The sequence below is a fragment of the Podarcis muralis genome, chromosome 14, assembly GCF_964188315.1.
Source record: "Podarcis muralis chromosome 14, rPodMur119.hap1.1, whole genome shotgun sequence".
Classification (NCBI taxonomy): domain Eukaryota; kingdom Metazoa; phylum Chordata; class Lepidosauria; order Squamata; family Lacertidae; genus Podarcis; species Podarcis muralis.
The window spans coordinates 26,167,569-26,188,533 of NC_135668.1; the positions used below are offsets into that span (position 1 = coordinate 26,167,569).

The 20,965-nt window shown below is 45.0% G+C and overlaps 1 protein-coding gene across 10 annotated transcripts in view; it reads right to left on the reverse strand.

The window, feature by feature from the left end:
* Positions 1 to 20,965, reverse strand: part of CHD2 (chromodomain helicase DNA binding protein 2) — a 66,769-nt gene that overhangs the window by 39,387 nt on the left and 6,417 nt on the right. For 4 of the 10 annotated variants that reach the window (XM_077919021.1, XM_077919022.1, XM_077919020.1 and 1 more), the window contains 4 exons: positions 10,112 to 10,331; positions 8,866 to 8,952; positions 8,141 to 8,206; positions 108 to 169 (listed from right to left, as the gene is read on the reverse strand). In XM_077919021.1, the coding sequence (XP_077775147.1) occupies positions 108 to 169; positions 8,141 to 8,206; positions 8,866 to 8,952; positions 10,112 to 10,331 (435 nt within the window). Of the gene's footprint in view, positions 1 to 107; positions 170 to 4,935; positions 5,051 to 8,140; positions 8,207 to 8,865; positions 8,953 to 10,111; positions 10,332 to 20,965 lie in introns of those variants that run through there. The other 6 variants (XM_077919024.1, XM_028705824.2, XM_028705828.2 and 3 more) reach the window with 4 other exon arrangements.

Here is a 20,965-nt window from a genome sequence, read left to right on the forward strand (position 1 = left end):
GGGAATTGTAGTTCAAAAACAGCTGGAGGCCCAAGGTTGGGAAACACTGGTTTAGAATGTGATTAATCAATCAGTCAATCATAGAAATAAGGGCCCTCAAAACTTACGTTCTCTTCATTTGCTTTTGGCCTCTTCTTTTGGGGCTTTCGCTCTCAGACTCGCTATTTCCCTTAAACGAAAAAGGAGAGAGGAAGGGGAACCATGAACAAGGCCGGTCGCAGGAGGCCAACCTTGCTGCTAACTGCAAAAGCAGCAACACCAAACTTCTCGGGACAAAACACTAGTAAGATGGCTCTCCTTGCCGAAGCAAAAAAATAAAAAATCTGCCATTTGGGCAAGCACCTCAACGCCTGCAGCCCTGACCCAAAAAGAAGGTCTATTCTGCTACAGGTGCACAAATGGGTGAAGAAGGGAGTACACAGCAAGGAATAAAAACCCCAAAAGGCAAGGAGACTAAAATGAGTAACAAACCAGAACTAAGTGCACAAGGCAATCTATCAATAACCTTCATGAAATGCCTGCCACTGCTATGGCAGTCAGAAAGGGATGGAGTGGGGACATACAAAGCTGTCTTGTACCGAGTCCATCTCATGGACCCTTGGTCCATCTCATTCAGTATTGTCTGCACTGACTGGCAGCAGCTCTCCACGGGTTTGAGGCAGGAAGCATTTCCAGCCCTATCTGGAGATACTGGGGATTGAACCTTGGACCTTCTGCATACGAAGCAGATGATCTACCACTGAGCTACGGCCATTCCCCACGTGTGACTCTGACAACCTCTCTAAGGGGCATGGGTTTCCATGTCTAAAAAAGTTTGTGGCAGGCTAGGCTCTAGATCAGAGCTGGCCCGATTCAGCCTCCCAAGAATTTGTTTCCATTGCATCTCCTCTCTTCTCCAGTAAGAACACACCATTCTGTCAGTGGCAGCAAAAATAAAAATAAATGCAAAAAGAGTGCTAGGGTAGGCAGAAATATCTCCATTCAGTGGAGCACCCTGATTATGCCCCCTCCCTGGTCATGAGATGAATCATTTGATGAGCAAGAGCGAAAAGGAAAAACCCTCCTCAGCTGATCCACAAAGATGAGGAGGGTAGCTGGGTTTCTTGTGTGTGAGGTGACATCCATCACTAGCATGTAGCCCCCAAAGGCTTTTCCAAGGCTGAATTTTGTCCCTTGGGACGAAGAGGGCCAGCCACCCCTCTCCAGAAAGCTCCAACCATTGTTCTGCAGGACCCCAAAGAAGGGGGCATTTGTTACATACAAGTGTGATTTGCAATTAAAAGGCAAAGAGAAGTAGCTTCTCAACAATGGACAAACACACAGCACCATGGCAAGAAAACACCCCTAGCTGCCCCAGTACTGGCAAGATCCTTGAGAAAGCAATCAACAACCATGGGGGGGGGGGTTGAAGAGGGGCAGAAGCAAGAGTCATGACAGGGGATAGGGAGATGGTCGAGAAGGGGGTGTGAGAGCTCAGTGTTGTCTCCACAGGTAGGCAGCAGCTCTCTGGGGTTTGAGGCAGGCACATCGGGGGCAAAAAACCCCAAAACAGAATGAAAAAGGGCTTTGCAGAGTTCAAAGGCGAGGGAACATGCTTATTCGCCATAACACCTTCAAAAAATAGAATCACATGCCCCTAAACTAAACCAGAAACCAGTTCCTCTGTTATTATACGCAGACGATGCTGTTCTACTATCATTAACGAGCTTGGGTCTGAAACGTCTTATATCTTCTCTGATCCTTTACTGCGAATGTAACAAACTCTCTATAAATTATGAGAAGACAAAAATTTTGGTCTTCTCGAATGGTTGGAAATTAGAGAAATGGAAAATAAGAGGGCAAGAAATCCAACAAGTGAAAATCTATAGGTATCTGGGAATCTTATTCCAGAGCAATTTAGGGTGGGCAAATCATCGCACAAATGCCATAAAACAGGCAAAGTGCACCTCATCAGCAGTTGCCCGTTTTTATTATCAGAAAGGTAATCAATTTATTCCTGCGGCCAATCAGATATTTCAAACAAAAGTGCAATCCCAGATATTCTATGGAATCCCGCTATGGGTCCAAGCATATAACAGTGATTTAAAAAAGATTCACTCCAGCTTTCTGAGACGTATTCTTGGACTCCCAGCTGTGATCAAATATGAAACAATGTGTGCAGAAATAGGCATACACACAATGGAATATTGGGCCTGGTCCACCTCAATAAAGTACTGGTTACGCTGCCATTTTCGCTGCCCTCCATCAAGTCTGCTCGCTGATCTGCTCAAAGACTCCTATAAATCAAGATGGTATCAGTACCTCGAAAAAAAGATTGAATCTTTAGGCATCGAGCTGGAGCCCCTGTACAATTCTAATGAGCAATACATTTTCCATAATATCCTAACTAGACTAAAGGATGTCGAGAGACAAAATATTATGGCAGCTGTAAACAAAATTTGCTCCCCCATATTCTATGATTTAAATATCTTAGATAGCAGAGCCAATTACGTCACTAAATTAATAATCCCAGCCCAACGTAGGGCTTTTATGCTGGCCCGTTTGAATGTTTTTCCCTCAGCATTTGTCAGGGGAAGATATCAAAACATTCCTAGAAACAAGAGATTCTGCAGATGTTCTATGAATGTCCCGGACACTGTAGAGCATATTCTCTTTCATTGCCCATTGTACAGTACGCTCCGTCAACGCGTGCTGTCCCCTCTTTTGGGTGGTCTGGAACCCCAGCAAGGTGAATGTGTGGGATTCTGCCTATCCGACGTTGACCAAAGGGTAACGGCGGGGGTAGCCGAGTTTTTGGTAGCAGTCCTCCAAGGAGCAGGTTAACAAGGAAAACCACTGATTCTATATGCATATATATATATATATGTATGTAGCCAACTGCTGCCTTTTTATATATATTTTAAGGCTTTTATATGTTATTTTCTCTTTCATGGTTTTATTTGCATAATGCCTAATAAAGGTTTGATAAGTAAGCTTATTCGCCATAACTTACATCCTCGATTTGGGCGTTGAGCTACTGGACCCTTGGAGTCCTTTCCAACCTTACAGTTCTATGGCTCTGTGATGTGAACCATTTGCTTACTTTAAGCAACCTTCACCTCCCAAGAACACCTAATGCTTGACATGTCAGCCAACCCTAAGCAAGCCCCCTTTTGCAATCACCAACATGCACCAACATACAGGCCCAGGTTTGTCAACTTCAATGCTCCCTGCCCCAAAACACAAGGCAGTCCCACCTGCCAGCTACCGATCACCACAAAGCTTCTGTGTTGTCCTGCTGGGCATGTCTCACCCTTCGTTGGCACTCTCTGCTGCAGATAAGAGCCTTGCCAACAAAAGCCGGTCTCAGGCCAAGGTTAGCTTCAGGTCCTGGCTGTCTAAGGCAACTCCTATCAGGGAGCTGTCATCCAAAATACAGTATCTGGAGGCCAGAGGCTGAACTCAGAGCTTTGGCATCAGGCAAGAAGCCTAGTAGGGCATCTCGTGCCCGGTCTGTCCTAAGATGGCACTTGCAGAATCCTCCCAACCGCCTATACCCACACAAAAGTGGAGGGTGGGGCAGGAGAGGAGATGAGAAGAAAGTGGCAGCCATGTGGCCGGTGTGGACCTGAAAACCTTAGAGGTCCTGAGGTCTAATCCAAAACATACCAGCAAAATTAAACCACTGCTAGTGGACATGGAAGAGCTTAGTTTCATTCTGTGGCTTATTTCGGAGAGGGGCCCTGCCCCACCTTTACCAACATTTGCCTATTTCAGACTTTTTCAGGCCTCGTTTCCACCTGTACGACTCCTCACATGCTTGTAGGTGTTGCCTCCTTCATTTTTATTTTGTGTACGTTATAATGAAGAAAAGAGCACCTTTTTCAAATGAAAGACAAACAAGGTAAGACAGCAAAGGATCTTCTAGGATTACATGGGCAAAACAGCAGCGGGAAATGGACAATTTCAATTAGAAAGTTGCCCAAGCGGGGGGGGGGGAGGTTTAAGTGCCCCTTTTTGTCCTATTCCAATCAGATAAGGAGACTATCCTGATACCAAACTTGGGGGTGGGAGACAGCTAAGAGAACACTGAATGTATGTCTCAGTTAGAAACAAGTTTCATGTCTTCTGGGATTATGTGAAAATTGACGAAGGTGAAGGTGTTCCTTCGCTGAATGGTGTTGGTTTAAAAAACATAGAAGTGAGACAGAATTCCCAGAACAGCCCAAGAAGAAATGCCTCTTGTTTAGCAACCACAGTGTCCACATGCAGAAATTTTGCATCAGCTCAGTTTAACTGATTTGAACTCCATCCATGGCTGAGGAAGGCTGGTGTAACATACTGGCCTGGTTCCCACACAGTGCTGGGGCAAACTATGGCTTAAGGCAAGCGAGCAAGCATGCTGGCGCACAGTGACAAAACTGCAGCCACTTCGCTACTTGCACAGGTCGGGCTTAGCACTACGTCCCAACCCAGCACTGGGCTTTGTGTCGCTCCAAAAAGCTGCAACCGAGATTTGTTCTCAGCTTACTGCTTGCGATTCCTTTGAAGTGAGACCAATCATGAACCCAGGTTGGGACACAACACCAAGCCAAACCATCACTTGGTGGCAGGAGCGGGGGAGCAGTGAATCTCCCACAGCTTTCTAACTGTACGCCAGCACAACTTCCCCATTCCTTGTTCCATGGAAGGAAGCCTCTGTTCCATGTGGTGAGCTATGGGCCTACTCTGCGTTTCCACCTCCATTTCAGAAGGGAAGAGGAGCGTTCTTTTTTGGGTTTTACAATATTGTGTGGTATAAGCAAAAGTTTCCTACTGAATGACACATATGTGTGTACTTTTTTGTTTTTGTTTTCAACTCTTTATCTTACAGCATAGCCAATGGCAATGGAGGAAATGGGCCCAATAGTTATGAGACCACATAATATTGTAAAACAAAAAAAGGACAGGACTTACCTGAGCCCCTAGAGGGAGCTGCTTTCGTCTGCAGCGGAGATCTGAGGTGGGTGTGACATCACCAGCACAGTGCATGCTGGGCCATCGTTACAGAGAGAGCCTAGTATTGGCAGAACTTGGGAAAAAGGAAAACAAAAGCTGGCATAAATGGCATGCTAACAGCCCACTGGATCTGACCTTTCTTGGGGGACGGGGAGGGAGGATCTGTGGATTTCTGTCAATAATGGGGAACCTGGCACCCTCCAGACTTTCTTGGAATCTGCCTCCCAGTAGCCCCCAGCGATGTGGATGATGGTCAGGGTTGATAAAGAGTTAAGAAGATAAGAAGAACCCTGGTGGATAGGCCAAAGGCCCATCTAGACCAGCATGCTGTTCTGACAGTGACCTATCAGATTGGGGCTTATGGGTGTTGGAGTACAGGCAATTCCCTGTTTGCGTGGGAGTTGCGTTCCAGGTCATGGTTCGTGTTGGCGGTTTCGCGTCAATCGGACGCACACAAAATAGCCTCTACCTGTATATCAGCTTCTCGAGGGCCACAGGTTCTCTATCCCTGAAGTATATATCTGCATTTTGCAATGTTTCTCCTGCTTGACTGCCCAACCCTTTCCACAAACCCTTTCCACAACCCTTTCCACAACCCTTTCCCAACCCTTTTCTGCCTTTCAGAAGCACACAAGCAGGACCTGGATGGAACAGCCCTCTCCACACTTGAAATTCTCAGTAACTGGTATTCAGAGGCATAGTGTGGCATCCTGGCCAGTAACCAATGATAGCCATTTCCTCAATGAATCCTCTTTTGAAGCCATCCAAGTTGGTGGCCCTCACTATCTCCTGTGCTAGCAAATCTCATTGTTCATTTTTGTCCTGTGTGGATGGCTGGAAGTCTGGCAGCCTCTGAAGGGCCACAGGCAACCTGATCACCCCTAAAGCAAACAACTACAATGGTCTGCAAAGTATCTCCTGGCTTTCTCATTTCCCATGGAAACTAGGAAGTTTGGGAGGTGGAGGAGTTGAAGTGGGGTGGGGGGACACCATCTATGATAGTGGGATCACTAAGTATCATAGGACAGGAAGGGAGCAACAATTTGGCCACAGAGTACTGCAGAAAAATGGGTGCCATGGTTGAGTAGTATGGAAACGGGGTGCATCTCTTTGCCAGCATCTTGAGAGCTGGCTCAGTGTGATGGTTAGGAGACAGAGATTCAAATTCTGCCTCCACCATTAACTCACTCAGTGAGCAAGTCTGTTTTTCCCTCATCTGTAATATGGGAAATGAGAATACGGGCTTACCATTATTGTGAAAGTTATAAAACAAAACACGGAGGCAGCTCTAAGGCTTTGGCACTCGGCAGGCAGCACCACTGTAAAGGACACTTGGTTGCTTAATTACTGTTGTGAGGCAGTAAGAGGAAGGGATGTTGGACCACCCACATCTGGGACTTGGGGGGGGAGGTCTCCCCAGAGCAGCAGAAAGAGGGGAAGTTGGGTGGACAATAGAGGGGAGCATTTGCTTAAGCACCTTCCTTGCGTCCACACACAAACACACCCCATGCATACTGCTTTTACAGAGTAAAACACAACTGGTATTTGTGGAAAGGGTTGGGCAGTCAAGCGGGAGAAACATTGCAAAATGTAGATATATACTTTAGGGATAGAGAACATGTGGCCCTTGAGATGCTGATATACAGGTAGAGGCTATTTTGTGTGCGTCCGATTGACGCAAAACCGCCAACACGAACCATGACCTGGAACGCAACTCCCACGCAAACAGGGAATTGCCTGTACTCCAACACCCATCAGCCCCAATTTGCATGGCCAATAGTCAGGGTTGCTGGGAGTTGGTAGTCCAGGAGTATATGGAGAGCCACAGGCTCCCTATCCCTCATCTGAATAGACAAGTGTGTGTTTGACCAACTTATGTGTTAGTATGTGAGTTTGTCTTGATGGACAGATCTTAAATCCAGAAGTGCTTATTATAAAAATGTAAACTACCTCGAGGGTTTTGGCAGGTAGACTGGATAAAAAGGTAGGAAACAAGACAATCTCTGGCACCACCTTTTTGATGAATGTAAGAACAGCCTGGCAGCTGGATCAGACCAACAGGCTATCTAGTCCTGCAACATGCTTTCAGATGCATCTGAGAAGCCTGCAAGCAGGATATAAATGCCACAGCACTTTCCCTCGCTTGTGCACCACAGCAACTGGTCCTTAGATGCATACTTGAGAGCAGTACATGTGAAAAGGATCTAGGAGTCTTGGTTGACCACAAATTTGACATGAGCCAACAGTGTGACGCGGCAGCTAAAAAAGCCAATGCAATTCTGGGCTGCATCAATAGGAGTATAGCATCTAGATCAAGGGAAGTAATAGTGCCACTGTATTCTGCTCTGGTCAGACCTCACCTGGAGTACTGTGTCCAGTTCTGGGCACCACAGTTCAAGAAGGACACTGACAAACTGGAACGTGTCCAGAGGAGGGCAACCAAAATGGTCAAAGGCCTGGAAACGATGCCTTATGAGGAACGGCTAAGGGAGCTGGGCATGTTTAGCCTGGAGAAGAGGAGGTTAAGGGGTGATATGATAGCCATGTTCAAATATATAAAAGGATGTCATATAGAGGAGGGAGAAAGGTTGTTTTCTGCTGCTCTAGAGAAGCGGACACGGAGCAATGGGTCCAAACTACAAGAAAGAAGATTCCACCTAAACATTAGGAAGAACTTCCTGACAGTAAGAGCTGTTTGACAGTGGAATTTGCTGCCAAGGAGTGTGGTGGAGTCTCCTTCTTTGAAGGTCTTTAAGCAGAGGCTTGACAACCATATGTCAGGAGTGCTCTGATGGTGTTTCCTGCTTGGCAGGGGGTTGGACTCGATGGCCCTTGTGGTCTCTTCCAACTCTATGATTCTATGATTCTATGATTCTACCAGCTTTGACCCTGGAGATGCAACACAAGTCAGTGTGCTATCAAGTTGCACACTGAGGAAAACCAAATCTAATCAAAACTCAACTCCAAGTTGGCCGTAAGTGGCCAAGAACAATTAATATGCATTTTGAGACAAAATGCTCAACCGTGGGTGCCTGATGCTAGGCACCTAAATCCATATATAGGCACCCAAGCATAAATGGACCCATTTTTAGAGGACTCCCGAATGGGAGATGCGGGTGCCGCTTATATTTTCAGGTGCTTGAATATAAATTTAGGTGCCTACCTTTGGGTTTCCAACTTGGACATTTTCAGTGTGGCTCTGAACTTTCCTGAGCCTCATTTTCTCCATCTGTAAAAAACAGAAGGCGAAACCACTGCTTACCCTCCTTACAAATTGGTAGGCTGTGGGGGAATATTGAGGGGGGGGGGAGGAAAAAGCAACTCACAAAATGGACAGCAAATAAAAGGTCGCAAGTTCCAGAACCACATTGTTCTTAGCAGAATTTGATGGAAGGCAGGGAAGGAGAGAAATGTCTCAGCCAACAGATGATTAAAACCCCAAACTGAGTTCATTTCATGCACTGAATTCAAGAGATGACTAATTATCTACAGGTACGAAAGGGAGGGAAATGGTTTAGTGAAGTGAAACATCATGCAAACACACACCCCTACATACACACAAAATGAATTCATCTCAATGGCGCCCCCTCTGAGGTTCCAAGCACAGCCGTTCCTGCAATCATTTTCACAGCGTTTACATCACAACCACATCAGACTCCCAATTCGGATTGTGCAACTGGAACTTTTTAACCATAACATTGAAAGTTCAGGGGCGTTCCACGGGCGCTGCTTGCTCAGGTCAGACTGCAGGAATGGCGCACGGCACGTCCAATGGAAAAATGCAGCTGCCATGGCGCCACCTCTGTGTTTCAAAGGCAACACTGAACAGAATGGCTTGGCCATTCCCAATAATGTCTTTCCCCTCCTCTTTATCCTCCCTCCCCTTACCTCTTCATTTATATTAAAGCGCGAGGGCTCCTGCCTGCTTCGGTTCGACCTCCTCACCCCATAAACATCTGGATATTCTTCCCACATCTGCAAAATAAATCATAATCACATTTGTACTGCATCCTTCATCCATGGATTCAGGGCAGTCGACAGATGTTCCCTCTTTCTTATGCTCCCAAGAACTCTGCAAGGCTAGAAGCGAGAATGGCAAGACACCAATGGTTTCTTCTTGTCACTTACAACCAGGGATCAGTACTCAAAAGAACTTTATTATTATTATTATTATTTACTGAATTTATATACCGCCCTCTACCCACAGGTCTCAGGGCAGTTCACAGGATGAAATCAGAATATAAAATCACAAAGTACATAATCAAAATAAAAACAACAACATGGAGGTTCAACTCCACTATCACGGCCAGTAACAGCTAACATACCAAGGCTTTGTGATTTTGCCCAATCTGCTTTTAAAGCCATGTTGTTGTCACCTGCCATCACTCATATGCTAAATAAATAATGAGTAAACAAAATTATCTTGTGGCAGTGAGTTCCACAGGCTGATTACAAGCTCCTTGCCTCTGCCCCTATATTGGTGCAACGCCGGCACTCAAGGATGGCGTGTGGCTTCCAAAAGTGGCAAATGCTTGGCTGCTGTCAGAAGAGGATGCTGGATTAGATAGGCCTTTCGCCTGATCCAGCAAAGAAACCCTTAAATTCTTATCTAACAAACGTAGGAATAGCATGGAGTGTGTGGATTTTGCAAGCCCACCTCTCCTTCAAGACAGAATTTCCTACAAACCCTTTCTAATTCTGCAGACCTTTAATACATTCCTCATTCTATGTCTTTTCCCTGACACTTTTTAAATTTTATTTTAACACATCATGACTAGCTCTTTGCAAACCTTCCAATCAAACTGTCCCTTCTTTTCAGAATTTCCTTCAGTGGTTCAAAGTACCGAAGAGGCAACTCAGCCAAATTCCAACGACACACAAAAGAATCCAGAAGGGTACACAATTCAGGCTTTGCCAAGTCATTGCCCTCCAGACCTTTTGGACTACAACTCCCATCAGCCACAGCCAGCAGGTTGGCAAAGGCAGATGAATATCAGGATATCATACCAAAACCTGAAACCCCGGAAACAGAAGACCTTGTAGTAGATGGCAAGAGACCAGGCTGTGCTTTGCTACCTCCGCCAAAGGCCACTCAGCTGAGTTAGGCATACCCACCAGCAAGGGAACAACATACTTTTTTGACATCGGCGAGCCTTTCTTTCTTGGATGTTGGTTTCTCCTTGGCTTCCAGAGGCGTCTGCTGAGATTTTGAGCCCGTCGAGCCGCTTTCGGATTCAGACTGGCTTTCGGAAGTCTCCGAGCTGCTGTTGGATTCGCTCCCATGCTCGCTTCCTTGCTCGCTGTCGGACTGGCTGGCCGAGTCAGACCCCGAGGCCTCTTCTGATGCTGAGTGACTTGTGGAGGAAGAAGAGAGGGTTTCATCAGTGTCAACCATCTTGCAAGTTCACACACTTATGATCTGTTGAAGCTGCCCAGAGTGGTTGGGGCAAACCGGTCATATGGGCAGGGTATAAATAATAAAGTTACTGTTGTTACAGTGGTACCTTGGGTTACAGACGCTTCAGGTTACATACGCTTCAGGTTACAGACTCCGCTAACCCAGAAATAGTACCTCAGGTTAAGAACTTTGCTTCAGGATGAGAACAGAAATTGTGCTCCGGCGGCGCGGCAGCAGCAGGAGGCCCCATTAGCTAAAGTGGTGCTTCAGGTTAAAAACAGTTTCAGGTTAAGAACGGCCCGCCGGAATGAATTAAGTACTTAACCCGAGGTACCACTGTATTATTCTTAAGCAGGTGTGAGTCACCTAGTGCGCTTCAGATGCTGTTGGACTGCCATAAAATATCAATGACTTCCCTTCTTCTCTTTCCATGGTTCATTTTGCGTAACATAAATCCCTGCATATTTTATATAAACTAAACCATTCAGTATTCCATTATTACATCCATCAAAACTTATTTACACTGTTGAATTTATCTTAATGTTGCCAACGTTTTCGAATGTACACAATTTCCCCCCATATAGTCAATAAACATTTTCCAATCTTCTTTAAACATGTTCTTCTTGTTCTCTTATTCTATGAGTTAGGTCCGCAAGCTGCGCATATTAACATCAGTTTAAGTTGCCATTCTTCCTTGGTTGGGACCTCGCTCGTTTTCCATGGGAAAGGCAGTTTTAGATTGTAAACCTGAACTTCTCTAGTTGGCTTTATTTTTGTTTCGCTAAAGTGGGTACGTGATAGTATAGCATCAAAATATAGTTTTTATTTGCAGAATACGGATAGATATCTTTTCAAAATCCAACACTGCTATGAGTTGTTTCTTTCCAATATATTTCTCATCAATAAAAATTTGTTGTGGCAAATTTTTTTCTCCTGAAAGTGTGGCTCAAAGAGAAAGAACGTTCAAGAACTACTGCTTTGTGCCAACTGCGTTTTTTTTTTGTTTTTTGTTTTAAGAAAGGGGGATGGGGAGGTTATAAACTAAGAAATACTTCAAATCCAAAGATTTGTGGCTAAAATACGAAATGGCTTTAAACTGATATCTGGCACAGAGGTTGGAATGTTATTCCAGCAAGGTTTAATACAATATTTAAAAAATAAAAGTTGAATTCTTTTAATATGAGAGGGAAAAGGTCAAAAACACAAAATGCATTTCTTTGGGAAGCTGGCAGAGGGCAATATAGAGGTACTCAGGCAGAGAGGTGGTGGGGAGAACAGACACAAACAGCTCCAGAGGCAGAGAGCCAGAAGCCATTTTAAAAGATTCCCTGTTCCTCTCTCCACCATCTTACAGATCTCCCTGCGTTGTTTTCTTCACCGATAACCCAAAGGGAAGAGGTGTGTTGTCAAAAGCACAAGCAGAAGGGCCTTTGAAAAACACTTGAGAGGACAGAAGGCAAATTTAAGAAGAGATTGGACTCCAGAAAAATGTGCAGAGGATTCAGGCAACTGCCTGCATAACAATAGTTGCTGAACTGGACAGCAGCTACGTATTCACTGCCTGTTTCGGAGCATGGAACAAGGAAGCTGCCTCATACTTTGTCCATCTAGCTCAGGGTTGTCTACACTGACCAACAGAGGCTCTTCAGAGTGCCAGGAGTCCTGACTCCAGCTGTTTAAACAGAGGGTGGGTGGGTGGGAGTTTTTCCTAGTCTACCTGGAGATGCTGAGAATTGGACCTGCAACTTTCTGCACTCAGAGCAGATGCCCCACCAGTGAACTGCAGCCCTTTCCTAGACAGAGGAAGCTGCCTTATATCGAGTCAGATCATTGGTCCATCAACTCAATATTGCCCACACAGACTGGCAGCAGCTCTCCAGGGTTTCAGACAAGAGGGTGTGCAAGCCTGGGCTTCGGCATGCAGAGCAGCTGCTCTACCAATGAACTATGGTCCTTCCCTCTGCTACCTCTTTGGGGGACCTAGAGAAGGGGATATTTAAACTGCAACAAATATATGTTCACGAGCCCTCCTCCCAAAGAGTAAAAGGAATAAAATCCCATTTCCTGGCTTTATTGTGATCATCAAGTGTTCTGAACTAACCAGGGGAGTCGCTCCCATGTTTAGTTGCTTAATCCTCAGCGTCTTGACTGATTCAGTTGAGACAGAGAATCACAGAATTGTAGAGGGACCATGGGGGTCATCTAGTCCAACCCTCTGTAATGCAGGAATCTTTTGCCCAATGGGGCTCTCATGCTCTTTCCACTGAGCTACCCCAGGTCCCCCAAACTCTCCATATGTAAGGCTGCTGAGTTTGACATGAAGACTCTAGGTCTTCGGAAGGAAAGAGTAAAAGAAACAATGTGGTTGAGCAATGTAGAACAAGGAGCAAAGCGAGCCATGTTCAAATTCTCCAAAAAGACCCATGGGTAACACTTACATCTAACCTACTTCACAGGGTTACTGTGAGGATGAAACAGGAGCAGGAGTCATGGACGCAGGCAGCGAGGCTAAAGGATGTTACATATCAAAACTGGCAGCAAATAAAACTAGGTCAGGGGCAGCCCATACAGTGAGCGCCAGAATGTTAGCACTTAAATAGAGAAGAAAACCTGATAACTGAGGAAAATGAACAAAACAGTACAATCCGAGGAGAAAGGAATAAGAGATTTTCTTTCTTAGTTCAGGTATTTTACATAGAAGGAAAGTACTCAACCAAATGTACAGAGGTAAAACTCCCTCAAAGCTATACAACCAATCAGGGCACATGCTACCACAGTGAAGCTCATGCAACTCTACCTGGTTGCTAAGCAACACCTCTGCTGCCACCCCTTGGCTAGTTGACAAATTAACAGAAGTCACCCTTTAAGGTGCACACTGAATGATCCCGGACTGCTATTGGACTTCCATGTCCAGATACTATAGGACTCCATCTTCCACCAACCCTGGGCAGCATGGCCAATTGCCAGGGATGATGGACACTGAAGTCCTGCAGCATCTAAAAGTCACCACATTAGCTATGCCACACCTTAAAAGCCTATCAAAACACAACTGTTCAGTTTCACAAGGGAGAACAGGCTAAGCCTAAATTTTGAAAAGTATAATGTGCCCAATCATTGTTTGTTTACTTACAACAGGAGTGGGACAACTGTTTTCAGCCCAAGGGCCATATTACCTTCTGGGCAACCTTTCAGGGGCCACACGCCAGTGGTGGGTTGGGCAGAGGCTGGTTTCTACACAAAGACATCCCTCTTTGTCTTCCATCCAGACAAGCAAGAGGCATTATCAGTGTTCAAACACATTTTCCAACCAGACAGAAGCAGTCACCAAGAGCGTGAAAAAATGGGCCGGTGCTGGGTGCCGCCTGGTGAAAGTTCTGAGGGCCACATAGAGCACCCTGGAGCTTGAATTTCATCCTCAGGACTTTCTTCCTAATCCTAGCTGCAATGCAGGAAGCTGTGGTTGCTCAAGTGCGAGGGAAATGCACTTTGCATGTGCCTAGAGGCACTTTTCTGGTGATTATTTTTCTTCAGCACATCTGCGACGTTAACAATTGGGACGGGAGGGCGCGCCAGAATCCCAGTGCCCGAACCACATTTCGCACCAGCGCCCTGCAGGCCTACGTCACTTTTTCAAGCAGCTCAAAGCCTGCAGGGAGGCGACGGGCAGACGTAAGCCCCATGCCACCCGAGCCACCGCATCACTCCCAGGAAAAACGTCCGGCTCGGGTGCGCTGCAGGCCCCGCGGTAAGCCCCACCCCTCCGCGGTGTGGCACCCAGTGCCCCCTGCCTCCCCTAGCTATGCCTCTGCTGAAGAGGGTCTGGGAATGCTAGCTCAGAGATCAGTTGGTGCTGCAAAGCAAAAAGTAGAGTAACCAAAGTTTCAGCTGGCCCCCTCCTATGCCTTTAGCTGTGAACTGATCTGTAAGAATTACCAGGACTTTTTCATGGCACAGACATTAATATCCTCATTTCCCAATTTCTACAAATCAATCTGATACTAAAGGCATAAGAGCAGACCAGAGTGTGTGCTTTCTGGGTCAGTGGCAACCCGTGTTAGGGAGAAGTGGGGTAAACGTAATTAGAATATACATGGACTATTTTGTGGTAGATAAGTATCTCAATGGGCTATCTAAAATAAATAATCTAGGGCTGGATAGGTCTGGATTTTTCCGCACATTAACAGGATTTCAAAGGCGAAATTGACGTCTGGGGGGAATTTCCGAAAGGTGGTGCTACAAAATTTTGGGGGGTTTCCAACAACTTTCAGAATGCCCTGGTTTTTAATTTTTGAAATAGGGCAACCCTAAATAAGCCAAAATAGTTATTAGGGCAATACCTTTATTAGACCAACCAAAAATGTCACAAAAATAGTGTGCAAATATTTTGAGTATTTTGTGATCATTTGGTTGATCTAATAAAGATATTGCACTAATAAATGTTTTAGAATTTTTCTTAAGGACCAACACATTTTTAAAGTAAATACAGGAAAATAGACAGCATTTGAAAAGGCTCAGCCTCTGCCAAACACAAGAGCCACAGGCAAGATTTAAATGGGACAATGAAGCTACTTTTCCTCCCCAGAGAAATCTAAAGGGTTTTCAGCTTCCTAACACAAACCACATACCGGGTAGTCAAAGGACCTGCAAAATTAACCACACAACAAGTTCTGTGATGCATCTTTTGGTAGAAAAGGGGATTTCCCCTTCAACTGCAGGAAGCTGCTATTAACAAACTTAAAAGTGGTGGGGCACATGCCTGATCTTTGAGTGCATTTCATAAACACGTCTCTCGAGCAATTTCATCCACAATAAAGTTGCTCTGTTTATGTATACTCATCTGAAAATGTGGTAAAGTACCAAACTCAAACTTTGGTTGGTTGGAGTAGCCAAAGTGCAAAGTGATGCCCTCCAGATTTTGTTTGACACTCATCAGCCTCAGCCAGCTTGAACGATGAGGATTATTATGATTATGATTATCATCATCATTATTTTTCTTATTAAGGAGGCCAGGGCTGCAGATCCATAACTGATGAAACAAAAACATAAAACGTACTAATGACAATTCCAAAGCAGATGTAGACTGGGATAAACATCTCCACTTAAAACAGGGGTAGGCATCCTAAGGCCTGTGGGCAGGATGCGGCCCAATCACCTTCTCAATCCAACCCGTGGACGGTCTGGGAATCACCGTGTTTTTATATGAGTAGAATGTGTGCTTTTATTTAAAATGCATCTCTGGGTTATTTGTGGGGTCTGCCTGGTGTTTTCACATGAGTAGAATGTGCGCTTTTATTTAAAATACATCTCTGGGTTATTTGTGGGGCATAGGAATTTGTTCATATTTTTTTTCAAAATATAGTGTGGTCTGAGGGACGGTGGACCGGCCCATGGCTGAAAAAGGTTGCTGACCCCTGACTTAAAAGGTTTGTCTTCAGAAGGTACAGAAAAGGTAACAGATACAGCTTCCGTCTGATAATTAACCTGAGGGAATTTCCAAGGGTCAGGTGCCACAAAGCTCAAGGCCTGGTTCCTATATTGTGTGAATCGACCTCCTGCTAAGCTGATATCTACAGAGGACAGTGATGATGGCCCTTCTCTCCTCCGAGGACACCTGAAGGCTCTCTCAAAATGGGCCATCTTATTCCACAGATTATCCCTTCCAGTGAGATGGGCTTCCAAAGAGTTGGAGCCTGGCTTCTTCAAAAGACCTTTCCTTTGCCATATTGCCCCCATCTAGTCCAGTCCTACCGGCAGAAGGGCACATTCACTCCATACATTTAAAGCACCGTGATGCGACTTTAAACAGCCATGGGTTCCCCCAAAGAATTCTGGAAACTGTGTATCATGAAGGGTGTAGATCAGAGAGCTATGATTCCCAGAGTACCCCAGGAAAAGCAACTGGCTGCTCAAAGCGGTATCACGGTGCTTTAAATGTATGAATGTGGCCTTAGCGTCATGCAGCAAAAACAAGAGATTTCTTGCAGAACCCTGAAGACTAAAAAACTTACTATAGCATAACCTTTCAGGAAGTTCCTTTTCTTCCCCATGCGACACACTGTCACAGCACTCTTTCTCATGGTTTGCATTGCTTTTAGGAAACTTTCTCATAACTGTTTTCCTCTTTGTGCCCGCCCACCCCCAAAAAACCCTCTAGGATCTCATATTCACCCTCTTTTTCAGTTTCCTAATACATCACACAGGCCTGTTCCCAGACAGCCACTGAATGCAAACTGGAGGGGCCTGACTCCCGAGCATACGCCCCCACAGGCCGCTTTTGCTGCAAGGCCACAAGATTTCCGTTGTTCTGTGACATCTGGTGTTTCAACATCCAGAGGGGGAGTTGCTTGGATTTAACCCTGTGAATGTGGCCTCCATCAGGGAATAATAGGTTGCCAGGGATACGGATGTTTTACTGAGTGAACAAAAAGTGCAGCAAAGAAAGAGATCAAGCATAATGGCCCATCACCACCACCCATGATTAAAGAGCATCTCTGACAACTTCAATAGGAAGCTTCTTCCCAGTTCACACTCAAGGAAGAGAGAGGATAAACCAAAGGCTCCTTTAGACTCAAAAGATGAAGTAATTCTCCCAGCAATGTGATGGGGGGTGGGGAGCATCCCAACAGATGAGAGCTTACTTTCAAGTTACACAATACTTTTTTCAGGCATAAGCATGGGGAGGGGGAGATACAGGGTTGCATCCAATTGAAATTAACGGCCATTGTTAACTTAGGCCCATTTATTTCAGCGGGCCTACTTTTGAGTATAACGTAACTGAATGCAACCGATTTCTGGGTGTGACATAAATTGGGTACACACGACACTTTTAAAACACACTCTTTTTCCTCAAAGAATTCTGGGCACCGTGGTTTGTTTAAGGGCTGCTAGGAATCGTAAAAGCCATGGTTTTCCCAGTAGTGATGTATGGAAGTGAGAGCTGGACCATAAAGAAGGCTGATTGCCGAAGAATTGATGCTTTTGAATTATGGTGCTGAAGAAGACTCTTGAGAGTCCCATGGACTGCAAGATCAAACCTCTCCATTCTTAAGGAAATCAGCCCTGGGTGCTCACTGGAAGGACAGATCCTGAAGCTGAGGCTCCAGTACTTTGGCCACCTCATGAGAAGAGAAGACTCCCTGGAGAAGACACTGATGCTGGGAAATATGGAGGGCACAAGGAGAAGGGGGCGACAGAGGACGAGATGGTTGGATAGTGTTTTCGAGGTTACCAGCATGAGTTTGACCAAACTGCGGGAGGTAGTGGAGGACAGAGGTGCCTGGCATGCTCTGGTCCATGGGGTCACGAAGAGTCGGACACGACTAAACGACTAAACAACAACAGGAATCGTAACTCTGTGAGGGGTGAACTACATTGCCCAGAATTCTTTGAGGGTGAAAATTTGCTTTGAATGCACGTTGAAGGTGGATAAAACCCAGGCTCAAAGTTGCACACGCTCAAATTCATGGAAAATGTTAACTTGGTAGAACTTTGTGTTCTTCGAACCCGAACCAAGGAAATTCAGCTTTTAAAATAAATTAATAATAATAATAATCTTGCTTTCAATGACTGCAGAAACTCACGGCCAAAATCTTGAGCAACTATAATCCTAATTAAAGAAGTCGTATCACATCTTCAAGTTTTTGGTCTGTGGCATCACTGGCCCTGTTAAGACTCTGACCTACCCGCAAACCACAACGCTTCACAAGAATCTTGCAAACTCTTGCCTTCTTGAACAGGAAGGGAAACCAAATTGAGTAGGGTTAAGCATAATCTCTGAAATGTGAGCCATCTCTACACACACACACACACACACCCACACACACACACCCACAAACACACCTCTCACCACCTTTAGGAAGCAACACTGGTGTGGGTCACAGCCCACAATCAAGCACTTCTACTGGAAGCAGGGTCAGGTAGTATGGAATGGGCGGGGGGGGGGGGAGAGAATCATTTCACAAGTTAATTAGTGACAAAAAAAGGCAAATCCATCTCAAAGAAGCTGAAGAGTAATACTTTTTATGAATGTCCACTAATAAAAAGCATTGCTATTCAGCATCCTTGAGACAGATCTGCCTTTTTTGCCATTTTCATTGGTTGCTTCCTGTTTTCATGCATGTGGTGCAAGTATGTTTTTAGGAACAATAAATGCACAGTGATTGCAAATACAACACTAAACAAACTTGCAAGTTTTGCCAAACACAAATAAAGCTGCTAAATTGGATCACTTTCTGAAGCATCAAAAATGTTTCCAATATAAGCTGGAAAATTCCCGACGCAACGTAGCCTAATCAAATTAGACTAATCTGCATAGGACAATTTTCCAATTCATAATTTTCCATTAAACCCACATCACCAGGTTCGCTGTAGAATTAAGCCTAACCCTAAACCATTGCCCATAAACCTGGGAAAGGGTTGTAGCTCAGCGGTAGAACACCTGCTCTGAATGCAGAAGGTCCCAGGTTCAATTCCCAGCATCTCCCAGATAGGGCTGGGAGAGACCGCAGCCTGGAATGCCAGAGAGCTGCTACCAATCATTCTACGCCCTATGATCAGAGTGAACAATACTAAACTAGAGGAACCAAAGTCAATATAGAGCAGCTCCCTATGTTCCCAGGCTGCCCGCTGTGCAGATGCCACAAGGGTCTCCCTGAAGTGAAAACAAGCTAGCTCACTACCCATACCCAATGTACTGTTGCATGCCAACCCAATCTCTGGGTAGTGGGTGATTTCAGGTGCCTACCCAGGGTTCAGTTTCCCCAGAATGAGGATCAGAGGAGACTGTGGTGTATTTAGGACAGGCATAGGCCAACTCGGCCCTCCAGATGTTTTGAGACTACAATCCCCATCATCCCTGACCACTGGTCCTGTTAGCTAGGGATGGTGGGAGTTGTAGTTCCAAAACACCTGGAGGGCTGAGTTTGCCTATGCCTGATTTAGGATATATGGCTTATTTACACACATATACCACCTAAGCCTATGATAATAATAATAATCTATTACGATCAAAGACCAGACCCTAAACCTTTGTTAGAAGTGCTCACAGCATTAACACCCCAATGTGGTCTTGCTTCTCCCATAGCCACAGTATTGGATTCAAGCAGAAATCAAGCATGTCTCTTAGGCTTCGGCCTGCTTCTAGCTTCTACTCTGGACTTTGTATTTCTAACTACCAGCCAGTTGAGGGGGGGGCACCCATTTTTCCTCAGGCACAGAGCCACTTCCTTTGTTACCTTAATGATCCATACTTAGGGAGCCATTACAGGGAAGCTGGCCTGGCTATTCCAACAAATTAATCCTTGCTTAGATTTTAACCCTTGCTGGATCCGGGGATTAGAAGGGACTCGGGCATATAGCCTATCTTCCCTCCAAATTGACAATATCTTACCTGAATTCAGACTGAACTCTTCTGTGCTCCCCTGGAGTTCAGCAATACCAGCACTGGAATTGGGAGTTTGGTTAGGTAATCTTTTTGTTTTCACTGCTGTTTTTGATCTTGCTTTTGCACTTCATTAAAAGTTTAAAAGTGGCATCTTAAAGGCTTAACATATTTATTGTGGCACAAGCTTTCACAACTAGAGTCCATCAGATGCAAATTCCCTTTGAAATTTGCATTTTCTCTCTATTCACTGTAGTGTTGAAGTTGACTTTTTGACTCTGTCCTATTTGAAACTGTCAGCATGCCTGGTGATTAATTGTTGATTCTTAAAAAAATATTTATTGTGAGCCGCTGTGGACATGGTCTGCTGAAGATAATTAAACCTCAAAAAGATGGAAACTACCCAGGTGCCTAGGCAAATGTGCCTGGAAAGCAATGTATCATTTGTAGACGAGCAGCCTACCGGATTTAAGGTGCACATGTACCAATACATCAAAATAGTTCTGATAAGAGTAGACAAACCTACTGAATATCAGCCACTGGCATTTACCATTTCATGTGCGAAGTGCCCACAAGACGGATGAAAATTCACAGAGCAATTAAAAACTCGGATCCATATTTTGCCATTTTGGGTTGGTAATAGTTTTGATGACCAAACAATTACAAATTGAGGCAGGGTTACAGGGCACCCAAGTTGAAAATCTGCCAGCCTGCAATCAGGTTATTTGTGTACACAGAGCAAGGGCTTTTTTGTTTCCCTGTACTTGTGTTCATTGGCATAAGAGACAATGGCACTTTAAAGTTATGCAGAATGAGGCCATTCCTCTTCTCTTCATTAAACCAGATCCAGTTACTTGGGCTGCTTCTACATTAATTAGCAGCAATTGCTAGCTTGCAAACAGCAAGAATGAGGCCATCTGTGACTCACATCTCAAACAATGGGGAAGTCAGAGGAAGGCAGAAGACAAACACTAGTCTTGTGACATTCCAGATCTCTTACATCTTTAACTGCATTAAATATGTTCTTTACAGGCACTCTTCTGACCTATACTCTTCACAAGGTAAACCTCTGGTGTAGAGATCAGGGTGAGTTTTGCAATGGAGCACCAGACAGGATCCAAAACAAAAGAGTTTGGGATTAAGTAGCAAGAGTTCACAGTACAGGAAGCACAAACTTTTCAGTTCAAAGGTTGCCAAAGCACTGCTTGAAT